Here is a 13,510-nt window from a genome sequence, read left to right on the forward strand (position 1 = left end):
CAGTTCAGTGGGTGTGTATCGCAATGATGCTCGAAATGTCCGTTATAGGCCTACGTCTGTTTCCAGTTATTTTATTTTGAAATTCAGTTCCTGACGGACGCCAAAAAAGCCAGAGATTATAGAATCAAACAAATAAATAAAAACAAGGATAATTGTGTGTTATTGTTGAGTAAATAACAGTGTGTTATTTAGAAAAGAATAACAAATTAGAAGGAAAAAAAGATTTAAAAAAATACAGATTTCAGTATTCTGAAACATATTGGAAACATACTACCAATAGAAATACATTGCTTTTAAAATCGTTCTGTGTGATACGAAAAAAAGGGGAAAATCGTGTTGGTGAACACGAATCAATAGATTAAATGTCGTGACTATAACACGAAATGCCGTGAGACTGGGTTGGCTTCGTGTGATTCTGTTTATTTGTACCTTACTTTGACCATCCGTTCGCTGTTATTGATCATTGTGGAGAGAGGCAGACGTTTTGTTTTGTATCATAGCAGCTATCGGATGGAATCAATACATGGGCTGCACAGGTTGTCGTGTCCGACTATCACAAGTAGAATCATAATGAATAATACGCCAGTAAAATGTGCCTGTAGAAAACGGCTTATGCCACAATAGGATAGCAACAACAAGTAGTCAAGATAGTCAGTTTAGCTTCGGTTGCTATGCTAACATCACCCATTTTATACCAGAGAAACTTTCATAACAGCGTTTTGACGCTAAACAGCGTCAATTCATACTGACACACATTCACTTATGGGGAATTGGGGATATGTATCAGCTGCTTGTGTGACAGTCAGACAGTGAATACTTTACAGCGGCCGCTGCCATGTGAGCTAACCTGGAGCTAACCGGCGAATAAACGCAGTCCCCCATTGTTGTTGTAGTGAACGCCATTGGGGAGAAAATCAGTAAACGGTGAAGAAAAACCGGTTCCGAACCAGAAAAGCTCTAACACGAAGCTAGAACGGGAACCGCGTTGGTGTGAAAGCCCCATTAGAGACAATAGTGACCGTTTTGTTAAGTTTGTTTCTGTTAATAAATTAAAGTATAGTGTTTGCATATTTTAAATTGAAGTTAAAATAAATCTAAATTCTAAACATGACATTGACATTGAAACATTTTCTTATCCACTTTTGTTAAAATTGCATATCATTACTATAGTTTTCATTTGTTCAATTTTAACTTCACGTTTTAATTGTTTCATTAAGTAAGAGTAACCTATGTGACCTCCTTCTCACTAAAAGAAAGGAAAGGGAATGACACCTGATGAAGAGAGGGAGGAGGGAAGAGACTATACAAGATGATGAGTGAAGAGAAACGGGAGAGCTTGGGGGACATTTTTTAGGCTTGATTTTGGGTCTTGGCTCTTGGCTCTTGGGCCTTGGGCCCTGGGCCTGGGCTTGCTTTTGTACTTTGACCTTGTGTCCTAGTAAAACGTTTGTATCTTTCTTTTGTTATTTTTTGGATCTTGTAAATCCTCTATTTTTGTTAAAATACCTAATAAAACCGGTTTGTATTTTGTATGTTTCTCCTCCAGGGGCAATTTAGATACTGCCCTGGGGTCTTACCAGCCCACCAACACCTACTGCACTACACTCTCCGTTTTGCTATCCTGGCGGTCGGACATCCAACGTTTTAGTGCCTGAAATAAGTTATACGACGGGCAGCTGGTGTTAGAGGCCATGCTGTTAGCTGCCCCCCTAAACAGATTACGGTGATCTTGCGTTTATATTCTGGGGGGTTTAATCCTAAAGGTAGGACGGCCGTTTTCCGGAGCCTTATCAGCATCGGAGCTCGGTATCGGAGACGACCTAGATATTAACATTGGTTGTATCGAAGTTAGATTCCTTTTCAACATATACAACTTAAAATAAATTACTACAGCTATAAGGTACCCCTTAAGGCAAGACATTATCACTCCACTATTGTGTTATGATAAGAAATCAATCATAGAATTATGTATTCTCACATTACTTGTTGCATTTATTACATTTTAAATTGAACAGCCAAGTTCTAAGCTTTTGTTTGGTGTTCAGGTAAGTCTACTCAACTTTAACTAGTCTCAGGCCCAATACAATAAATGTACAAGACTTTATATAGGAAGTTGACAGTCATCTTTTGTGGATAGCATTTTGAAAACCAAAATATATCAACTCACGATCATGAACTGAAAAACACATGAAAGACGAAAACAAGGACAAATGTCTGGAAGTGACCTGTCAATTTAAAATGTAAATACTGCCAAATATATAGATATAAGCATATTGTTGTGATGCATACCTGTGTAAAGACGCCAGCAGCATCAGTCGGGATTAACATGCTTATTGAACTGCTTTTTGGGGGGAAATACAGCACGGTGCACCCACACAGGTCTTTTTACTTGTTTGATTAAACCTCTTCTTAGAGCTGGATGGTCGTGTACATATCCCTCACTTTTCTGTTATTTTTTTTAAGAGTCGGCAGCTTTACACAACATTTATATGTCTGGCCAATCATGAGGCAACAAGTACTGTTTAATTATAACTTGATTAAACTCCATATAGTGTTTTCTGACCCCTCCTCAGTCCTTCAGATGTTTGTGGAGTCGGTTTAGGGCGTCTTCTACAATGTCCAGCTCATGTCGGATGTCTTTCACCATGCTGTTGATGCTGTTGGTGTCCTTCAGGACGTCCACACTCTGGGTGTAGGGGTCGTAGCGTACTGTGAATGGACGCCAAATGGTCTTAGCAAATTCCCTGCAGACACAGCAACGTTTTTTCTATTAGTAACCCAGATAAATGTTTCACATCACTTTAACAGCGTCGAAATACAAAAACATTCAACAACCATATTGTGCGGCAACATTTGAAAAGTGAAATTCAGAATTCAAACAGTACAAATTCCGAAAAAGGGGAAAGAAGGGACTTAATAAGAAGTTGCATTTAGTTAATGCAACATAAACAACAATACTGTGAGTTACCTCCTTGGGGAATACACAACAAAAGGAATTGTTAAAGCTAAGCTAATGTTTTGGTATGCTAACAAAATGTTTAGGTAGGTTACAGATAGAGGAAATGCTGTTGGTAAATAAATAGTTACTCTATATATTTACTCTATTTCCAAATGTGACAATTGACAATTGATACTAATCTCATGTCTGTGTGCAAAGTATAGAGCTAGAGCCAGGAGGTAATTAGCCTAGCTTAGCATAAGCAATTTAAAGCAGGCTAATTCAACTCTATGAAACATGTTACAGTGCTAGGTAATTAATGTATGTAAAATAGGTTGCCCATTGCAACTGGGATTATTTAAAATGTTGTTAGCAACATTATTAAGAGACATCTGTATTTACAGAGCGGAATTATACTGACCTCATTTTGTTCTTGGCGTCCTCAAAACTCTCAGAAACAAAGTAAACGTCTTGGAACGTAGTTATTTTGCACTCCTGGTTACAGGTCACCACGGGGTCAAACTGAAGGATATGGGCCTTGCCAGACAAAGCATGCTGATGGAAGAAAGAGACATATTGAAGATGCATTTCCATATTGAGAGAATGCTGCTCCAAACCTGATTGGTCATGTAACATGGTTTTGGCTGACCGAAACATTAAAATGTGAAGTACCCCACTCAAAAGTGGTAGTAAAAGCTAGTTACAATGTTTCCCCCCAACACTCATTGCTGTGGCTAATGCTAAAGGACTGACTGATAAGGTCAGTATTGGTTCATTCATATAAATTGAAATAATTACAAAAATGAATAAAAATACTGTTGCTGTATTAAAAATATATGGTTTTGTTATAAACCAGGAACTGTAATGTGCAAAGAAAGTGTTTTCTAGCACAAAATCTCAAGTAATTTAATTTTTGTAAAGATTCTGAAAGAAAGCAGAGGCATAGTTAGTTCACAGTATGAGCATAAAGTGCAGTAGATGATTGTGTATTGTATAAAGCTAGACAAAGGACATAATGTGTTACCTGGAGTTCACTGATGGAGGAGAGGAGTCCAGCTCCATAGGCCCTGAGCCTGCCCTCCTGCTTACAGAGACCAAACTCCACTGTGAAGAAATAACACTAGAACAAAACAGGTTGTCATTTGGACATTATCCTATTCATCCACAATATTAGAATGTAAGTAATAGATGTCGTTGAAAACATTTGTAAATTCAAACTTTAGGGAACTTTGAACAAACAATAATGTGATATTGAACAATGGCAAGCCATTAGCAATTATCAGTAAGCTGCTCAACAACACTCCATTTTATAAGGGATTTTGTGCTTAAATCAAACCGAGGAGACAAACACACTCATAATGTGAAACTGAGAGCTGGTTTCAATAAAATGGGGGCATTTCACTCAAATAAAAGTGTCAATGTGTAGTAGTATATATAAGTGTACAGTATATACTTATTTGGCTCTAGTCTCCTCTTTGGTTTCTTTCGGTGGTGTGTGTTTGCATGTGTGTGCATTTGCGTGCTTGTGTGTGTTCTCACTGTGGCCAGTTTCTGAACAGCATCATCTGAAGCTCCCAGCGAAGCTAAACCAATCTCCTGAGAGAACTGGGCGAAGCTGGGCTCAGCCAGCAGAGGAACATGACCCAGCAGTTCATGGCACGTGTCTCTGCATCAAACACACATTTGAGAAGGCAAATGTGGGTAGGTGTTTTCAACTCGTGATCATTGCAACAGTAGTACAAAGTGAAAGTCTTGTGCGTATGCACATTTGTACTCACGGCTCTGGAGTGTACAAAGGGTCAGAGCTGTGGCGGACATACTGAGTGCAGTGGAACACTCTGAAGGCCAGGCCCGCCAGAAAGTCTCTGGGGGAGAGGTACCCTGCTACTGGCCGAATGATGAAGCCTGAGCGCTCTGCACACACACACACACACACATACACACACACACACACACACACACACACACACACACCACACACACACACACACACACACACACACACACACACACACACACACACACACACACACACACATTCACACAGACTGCCTGTCTGTTTCTTTGGTAGAGGTACTTTCCATTGAAAACATGAAAAAGCCAAGTCTGTGAATTACCTGGATTATCAGGAACAATGGGCTTTATACAAGAACCACAAACAGAATTAATTTTAAGTAATCCCGATAAAGTTTATTCAAGTGAATGCAGGTAAACAGTCTGCGTGAAAGCATTGGGATAAATTCCCCATCGTCTGACAGCAATTTAGCATTTGATTGACTTTTGAGTAAAATAAATGAATAAAACCAAAAATAAGAACTGTTTTAGGCGTCTCTTAGCTCCATTTTACTTTCTTCAATTGATAATCAGACAAGTACAAATTACACAAAAAGGGAGTCTTGGCCCATATATCAGCTGGCTACAAAATGAAGCAGTAAGTCCAAGTGACTGTCACTGGAAACGTACCTAAAATGTAAGTCTTATCAGCTTATGTTAACTATGTGATTGTCCGATTCCTCCCGATCTTATTGCAGATGTTGGTGTTTGCAGCATTTAGTTTTTAATAAATACTGCGCATGTTTCATGAAGTTGGTGAATGTTTTCTAAATGCTGCACATGTTATCAAGTTGGTGAAGATCTTTCTTCATTTGCATGTGCACATGTGTGCTTTTATATTTGCATCGTTTTTGAAAATGTAGCGTGTTTCTCCTAATGGAAGTGTTTGGGCCGTTCTAACGCGTTTGCCCCTGTCGGCCACCGTATGTCTGAAGCCCTGATTATACTAAGGTTACTTACCATGAAAGTGCACCTGCTCACGTACAGGTGGTATAGAGCACTCAAAAAGTAAAAGAGCTTCAGGAAAGAATACAGAAATGTTCTTGCATAAGGCCCAATTTTTTTTTAGGCACATTGCTATTTAAATACATATACAAATGAATCTTTGACCACAACCAGCAGTCCATTTACCGTTATTGTAGAGAATAGAAGCACTCCCATACTTGATGCTAGACATCATAACTCAGTCAATTTAGACCTTTCGTAGGGAAATGTGGCAGAAAATACTGATACTGAATACTGAAAAATGGTGTGGCTTAAACACTCTGTTTGTATCGTGCTGTTTGCTGAGACCCACAGAATGATCAAAGCTGGTTGAAACGTTACCTTTGAGGAAGTGTGAGACGTCCTCCAGCTGTGGGATGTTGTCCTCGCTGTAGTTGCAGTATTTGGTCAGCAGGGGCAGGTTCTTCAGGTACTCCTTGCAGGCATGGCCGGGGTACAGCTTGTTGAGCTCCCTGTACACCACCCCCCAGGTACGCACCTCCTCTGAAGTGAAGTCTACACGAAGAATAGGATCGCCACTGACATACAGAAAGAGTCAGCTTTGTGACGTCAATACAATGGTATAGAATATTGGTGTAACAATGTAATGAATCAATAAATATCATTTTGTGATACTGTATTATTGCATCTCAACAAGTATTACTTTGGTTTAACTCGTAACTTTATAACTGATCCAAGTTTCTGTCATTGCAGTAGGTTATTGAGAAAGCTGTACCACCACCACCACGTTTTTCCTTTCAATTTTTTACATTTTATATTTGCAATTGACAAAACGAATTGTCGAATAGAATCCCATATGAGAAAGTAACTCAAATGTCTTTGTCCTTTTAATGTAGTTTACAATAAGGGTTGTAGCCAGGGCAAGATTCTTAAGGATGCATTCAATTGGTTAACAAGTAATTAAATGACATGAGTTGCTTTTTGTTTTGAAATGCTTTTACGTCAAACATTCTTCACATTTAAAACTTATTTTAATTCCATCTAGCTTAATAGGGTGACACACGGCAGTCTTTTTTTGTTTTTCTGATTTAGCAATCAAGGGACAAACAACATTTAGTTTAATTAAAAAATTATACAAATCTACAACCTTTCCTGACGTATTCGCTTGTTCACCCAAATTCTTTTGAGTTTGCCTTTATGCTTTATTTTCCTACTTGCTTTCTATCTTTCACAAGTTATTTTTCTCAAAACTATTGAATTAATTTGATTTAGCCCTGGAGTTGCTCTATTTATTTTATGTCTTGCAGGGATGACATCTTTTGGTGGGCTGTCCCAGAAGTTAGCATTGCAAGGGTTTCTCAGACAGTCTAAAACATGACCCTTGGCAAACAAATGTTTATGATACTTAATTTATTCAGCAGCATAATCTTCAAATATTAACACCACCTTTATAATAGTACTATATGATGCTCATGACTTCATTTAAAAAATGATTACTTTAAGACGAGGGAGCCTTTCCAGGTTTAGGACTACTAGAAATGAACTCGTTATGTTTTGGGGTTGGTGTTCCCTGAAAGGGTTTATCCCTAAATGTTGAAACTGGTCACCTTAATCCGTTGTATACATCAATGCAAAATGAAAGTGTTTGCATGACAGTCAAACAAACAATGAAACTTACAGTTTGTAGCTCATGGCCAAATCAGCAAAATATTTTCTTCTTTTACGGTACATGTTGTCTTTAAATCCCTGCAAAAACACACTCACAATATCAGTATCCATCTTCATAACTGTCTTATTCTATTAGTAAAGAAGCACCTCTGTGACTGCCCTACATACCGGATGGTCAGCATCTAACTCAGAGCCATACATCAAAACCCTGTTTGCAGACAGATCCAATTCAGAGATCTTCTGTGGGAACCAGGGCACAGCCATATCTGAAACACAATATGGAAATATAGAAATATGTTAGGTTCTGATTTTGTGTGTCGATATTGAATACACCGTAACAAAACAGCCCCTGCATTTTAACCATATACAGTGATAATGTTGGTTGTAAGTTTTTTTTAGTACAGTCAAAAGTCATCTATGGCTTACCATCCTCAGGTATAGTGAAGTTCTCTGATGGAGTTATCTCAACTATATCAGTATGCTCCCTTAGCAGCTGAGTCAGCTCCTTGAGCTGTTCATTGTCAGTGTCACAATCCACAAAGATCTCAAAGTCGGAATTTCTACGTTTGGACTTGCGGGACTCAATGTGAACAAGGTTGACGTGTTTTTCCTGCACAAACATAACATAAAAGATTAACTTAACAAGTGTAAAAGGTTTGAAAACATTGATCAAATTAAATGAGATAAGAGAACTTCAACCAAAAAAGATAACAGTTAAAACATAAGAGTTAATAAAACACTCACCTGAAAAAGCCTAAGTGCTTTGATGAGACCACCGACTTCATTTTTCAGTGAAAATATTATGGTTGAAACATCTCTCTTGGAGCTGGTGGGCCTTCCAGTGGAGACGGTCCTATTGTCTTGATGCTCTCCTAATGTACTGGCCTTGAAAAATGGATATTGTAAACATCAGTGAGCAACAGAAATAGTCAGACTGTAAATAAAAATGGATCGAAAACTTTTAGTGTAAACGTAAAAACAAAAACTAGCTCTTATGGCATGTTTTGGTTTAACGCATGCCCATTTACATTGTATTCACACATAGCGTTCAACAGCGCTCTCTTGAATTACATGTTGAAATTCTCTCTGCATGCACTTTGCACCACACTACTGCCCTGTCTGAGCCAAAACACATCAGGTACCGTTTAATTATATTACTGGAGCGAATATATTTCATATTTTCTATTTCTATTTCTGTTAACATGCGGATCATAGCTTGAGTCAAAGTGCACCATTTATAACTTGTTAAAAAATTATCATTTTTTTCGCTAGCTAGCTTACCATGTGGGATGTAGCTTGATTAGCATGCTAATTAAAGAGTTTGAATTAATGTTTTTTCATAAATATTTTTTTGCACTTTAAACTCTTAGTTTGCACAAAGACATATTGTCATCTTACATTGTTAAAGTTTCTTTCCCCATTTGTTGTTAGCTGGCTAACTCACTACGTGACACTTCACATAGTATATGACAAATTGATGTCTATTTGACAAATGAATGTGCAATGTCTGCTTGTGAAAGGTTTGACCAGCCGTGACATCAACGTGTTTCAGATTTGATTTTAACCTATTTTAATTTCTGTCATCATGGTAGAATGTGGTCCTGGAGACACCAAGGCCCTGATCCGTACAAACCCTAGGAATTTAACTGACGTCAATGTCTAAGTGCTTGAGTTTGAGAGACTGCAGGTGCTTTAAATGGTTTAATCAGGAACTAGACAGCACTTCGCAGATTCTGCAATCACACAAAAAATCAGTTTAAAGAGATTACACTGAGTCAGGATTAGCCTGCACAGCAGCACTCACACTACATGGCAGCATTCAGGTAGGTGACTGTTTCATGACATACTGCGGAGCAAAGGTCGGCCCGGGTGACTGTGTCACAGTCGATAAGCAGCTTGTGCCATTTAGAAGCAGCTTTTATAATATCATCCAGGCAAACCAGCAAAAATATGAAATAAAAGTCTGCTGGATCAGTGATGCAAGGTTGCCTGTATAGCATTGAGAGAGGTGGACGGGAGTGAACGTTGTCTTACTGTTGGAATCAGACAGACAGGTGATTAATGTTAACAAATGTACAAATATTGTATAGTCTTGAAGATACATTTCAGGATTGTATATGGAGTATATGTAGGCCGAATCAAACCATAATCTTTTCTTTGTACCAGTGTCTTCTTGAGAAGGATCTGTCCAGATTACAGACCCTTGTCAGAACAACCAGAAATAACGGCCATAATGAAACAAAATAAAATCCAGGGATTTCAACTGCTCTTAAATTTGATTCAACAACACTGTAGCTATGCTCAGTTCAATCAACTGAAACGTCTTTTTTCCTTCCTGAGCAGAATGCATGAAGCAAAGTGGTGGGTAATAGGGTGAAGGGAAAGCAAGAATTGGAACGGTCCTACAACAGAACAAAAAGTAGACACAATTAATCAGATGACGTGCACCTACACATGCATAAGAAATACATGGCCCACGGTGCTCTGGCACAACATGCTGGATGTTACCACATTACATGCTTACAACACCTTAACTGCACCACACCCTGGAGATTGCATCGCGGGTATAACACATTAAAGTAGCTGGGCAAAGAGCATGCTAACGCCACAAACGAGGAGGCACCTAGAAGACACACACATCACCACAAGCACATTGAAGACACTGATCAGGTGTGGGTGGAAGATTCACATCCCAGCTATTGCCCAACAACTGGATAAAGTCTCACGAGTGAAAAGGAAGAGGTTGAATGCTTGAATGTCTGCAGCTGGTGCTCACACTGCCAAAGACCTGGATGTGAGTATCACAGCGGCTACCAACTATAGTTTTTTCCGAGTGATAGAAAGTACAGTGGATATTAAAACTGTTTGTTTTGACTTGTAGTACTTTTTTTATTGTTAGCAACAATCTGAATTGCTAGCTGTAATGATTTATGTGATTCTATGTTTACAATGGCAGTCCTAATAAATACATGTTTAATTTTATTATTGGCTTTTAAAGTCAAAATCGCTGCAAAAAACCATACACACAAAAAAGAGTGTGATGTGTGTCGATTAGTAGAAAAAGAACAATTTGTACCCATATCTGGAAGTTTCATTTAGATTTGTAAAAACATTTAGTTTTCTCTGCATGGCAAAACAGTTAAAGTCATATGAGGACATATCAAAATAAAAACATTTATGTTTTTCCTAAGATTCTGGGTGCTGAAATATTTTTTGATTAAAAGATATTACAAGAAACAATAAGCTATGTTTCAAATAGTATTGAAAACTGGTAATTCTGTACCTTTATTGTGCATGGAATAGGTTAAATCAGAGGGTTAAAACAACTCCTGAGAAAACTAACATTATTCTTTTGTTGAGGTTTTTTATATTACCATATAATGCATGGACTTACTTCATTGTTGAGCTGCTTCTCCTCATTAGCAGGGTTTACCGAGTCCAAAGACCCTCCTCTGAATGGCCCCTGTTCTTCAGACTTGTTGACATACATGCCTGTTTCTAGATCAGCAGTAGAAATGCAGTTGTTTCTCAATAAAGTTGTTCTGCACAAGCAACAGCTAAGTTTGAAGTAGATGACAGTTAGTTCTTCGAAGGAAACACAGCCTTCTCTTGGCAGCAGAACAGTGCAGTAGTAGTTCAGCTCAGAATGAGTGGCCAGCTGTACTGTTGCGCAGAGCAAAATGCTGAGGTGTTTATGAAGCCGCAGTGGGTGGGGGGCATGGAGAGGGAGCAGCCATTTATTCCAGCAGAAGAGAGATTAGTACTGGACACGATTAACACACTTCGGGGAAGTGCACCACAATGACTGCTTCAAACGTGGCAATTACGTTTTTTTGTTCTTAAATTATTGGTAAGAATTATAGGAAGGATAAAGGCTTACAAAGCACTTTTTTCCAAAGTTCAACAAGCTTCCAAGGAAAGAAAGCACAAACTAAAAGTCTAATAAAACAGAGCAACAGCAATGCCATTCAAACATAAAACCAGCCAGAAAGAGGAATAGAAGAAGTAAAGATCTTATGGCGCGTTTCCATTTAGATATCATTGTTTTGGTCTGAATTAACTAGGCCAAAAGGTTCAGTCACCAAACCAAGCTTCGAAATCAATTCGATACATTTGCAATTGCACTGTCAATTTTTGTTTTCAAATGCAGACTTTTAAGAGTTTTGTCAAGTTGCACTGTTTCACTGTGGTGGTTTCGAAAATGCTGTTGACGTTGTATTTCTGGCTTGTTCCTTATACAAACTGTACATTTAGTTGTTCTGCTCATCAATCCATGCTATGGAAAGATCGTGTGAGTGTTTCCCTCAATCAATTGTCTTTACATACTGTTGCCAAGGTAGTTATTTCCAACAGCTTTAGCTGGTTATTCACCAATATACCTAGAAAGCATGGAGGGTTAAGGTTTTTACTGTTATGAGCAACCATCATCTTTCAAATCAAATCAAATCAAGTTTTATTTATATAGCACATTTATAAACGATGTTTGGTCGAACAAAGTGCAGCCAAAGTGCTGTACATATAATAAAAATAGCCTACAGTAGAGACACTTTACAGCAAATACAACAGCACAGATTGTTCAGAATATCAGTATGAGAAAAACGACACCCTCTATCCTTAGACCCTCACATCGTACAAGGAAACACTTCCAGAGAAAACCCACAGTTTAAGGGGAACATGGGAGAAACCTCAGGGAGAGCAACAGAGTAGGGATCCCTCTCCCAGGACGGACAGACGTGCAATAGATGCCGTGTGTAAATTCAAGAGATAATACATTTTACAGCATATAGACCGAATGTTAGGAAATGCATGTGTCTGTAATAAGAAGATGAATCCACGAGGATGTCAGCTATCCTGTGGAAGCCATCAGGGAAGCAGCATGACGAGACCCAAGGCAGGACCGCAGAGACAGGTTCAGCCACGACCCGAAGTCCACGACTTAATCCAGAACTCGGGATAGAGGATCCAAGACACAGGACTACAGCAAGAGGATCAGCCTCGACTCCGGATCCCGGCGTAGATATAGATACAAAACAAGAAAAAAGATTTGGCTGGGTTAATCGGAACAAGAGAATACACAGACAGAGAGGGAAAAGGTCATTGGATAAAAGTTATTCTTGATAACCCTCTAGAAAGATCTCATGAACTTCCCCACTCAATCTATCAAGACCCATGCAGTTTTATTAGAAGTCCAAGGTAAAGGCACAGGCCGGCGCATATCGCTCATGGAATCCCTCACCATATGAACTCTGACCCCTCAAGTGTACAAGTGAAGAGACACCATGTGTCAGCTCCTTTTTAGAATAGTATTTCTTCTCTTCTCAGAGAAACAAGAGTATGAAAAGAACAGCCAGAAACAGAGGAAGAGAGGCACAACGTGACTACGTAAATGCACTCTCCTAATCTTTACTAGTTCTGGCCATCAGTAGCGATTAGGAGTAACATTTATAAGGTTTCCCCTACTGTAAATGAGTGAGTCAGACATCCTCATGGAGTAGCTTAGGATTTGTGGCTGCATTCATCAACTTTATTTGCGTCACACGTGCTAATAAACTGCATTGTTTTACATCTGTGCATCTACTTGCTTTATATATAGCTGAAGTATGTGTATGTGATTTCTAAATAATTGATTTATATCAAATAGGACATTGACTCCCAACGTTCAAGAAATAAGTAAAGCCATGTTCTTAAAACTATAACTATGTTAAGTAGTATCTGGCCTCCACCTGGGAACATAACAAAGACTGAGGATGTGGCTTAGTGATTTGCTCTCACACGATGAATGTGGGTTTATTAGGCTAAGAGAGGACAGATGGGGTAAAACCACACAAATGTAATGGTTGAGTAATATTGTGTGTGAAGTGAAAAGTCAAATTTAAATTAAATGTTATTTTTTTATATCCATGATTGTTTTGTTTTTTTATCTTCTGTATGTAGCCTACTTATTTGGCAACAATTACAATAAAAACGAAATTCAATTGTATTTACTCCAGTTGTAACAAATTATAGAGGGTTTTTCCAGGAAAAGAGAATTGTTGTTGCAACGAACAATGTAAATATACTGATGGTTTAATTCAATATCTGTATGGCTCTGCAGTTAACCAGCTGCAGGGCCAATGTCGACCGATG

General features: G+C 38.5%; 1 protein-coding gene across 1 annotated transcript; it reads right to left on the reverse strand.

Annotated features, from left to right (window-relative positions):
* Positions 1-2,218: 2,218 nt before the first annotated feature.
* On the reverse strand, positions 2,219-11,088 carry LOC117534623 (tryptophan 5-hydroxylase 1-like). Its single transcript, XM_034198868.1, has 11 exons — positions 10,779-11,088; positions 8,129-8,269; positions 7,811-7,994; positions 7,553-7,650; positions 7,395-7,462; positions 6,098-6,294; positions 4,717-4,852; positions 4,478-4,604; positions 3,963-4,058; positions 3,360-3,493; positions 2,219-2,744 (listed from the first exon to the last, which is right to left on the reverse strand). The coding sequence occupies exons 1-11, from the start codon at positions 10,872-10,874 to the stop codon at positions 2,570-2,572; spliced, it is 1,452 nt and encodes a 483-aa protein (XP_034054759.1). The 5' UTR covers positions 10,875-11,088; the 3' UTR covers positions 2,219-2,569.
* Positions 11,089-13,510: the final 2,422 nt, after the last annotated feature.

This window comes from Gymnodraco acuticeps, unplaced genomic scaffold, assembly GCF_902827175.1.
Source record: "Gymnodraco acuticeps unplaced genomic scaffold, fGymAcu1.1, whole genome shotgun sequence".
Classification (NCBI taxonomy): domain Eukaryota; kingdom Metazoa; phylum Chordata; class Actinopteri; order Perciformes; family Bathydraconidae; genus Gymnodraco; species Gymnodraco acuticeps.

Bases quoted from the DNA above. Each gene is read 5' to 3' on its own strand.
- LOC117534623 (XM_034198868.1), bottom strand. From the start codon at position 10,874: ATGTATGTCAACAAGTCTGAAGAACAGGGGCCATTCAGAGGAGGGTCT. The intron at 7,995-8,128 runs GTGAGTGTTTTA...ATGTTTGTGCAG, and splicing joins AAGCACTTAGGCTTTTTCAG to GAAAAACACGTCAACCTTGT. The intron at 2,745-3,359 runs GTCAGTATAATT...CTGTGTCTGCAG, and splicing joins GACGCCAAGAACAAAATGAG to GGAATTTGCTAAGACCATTT.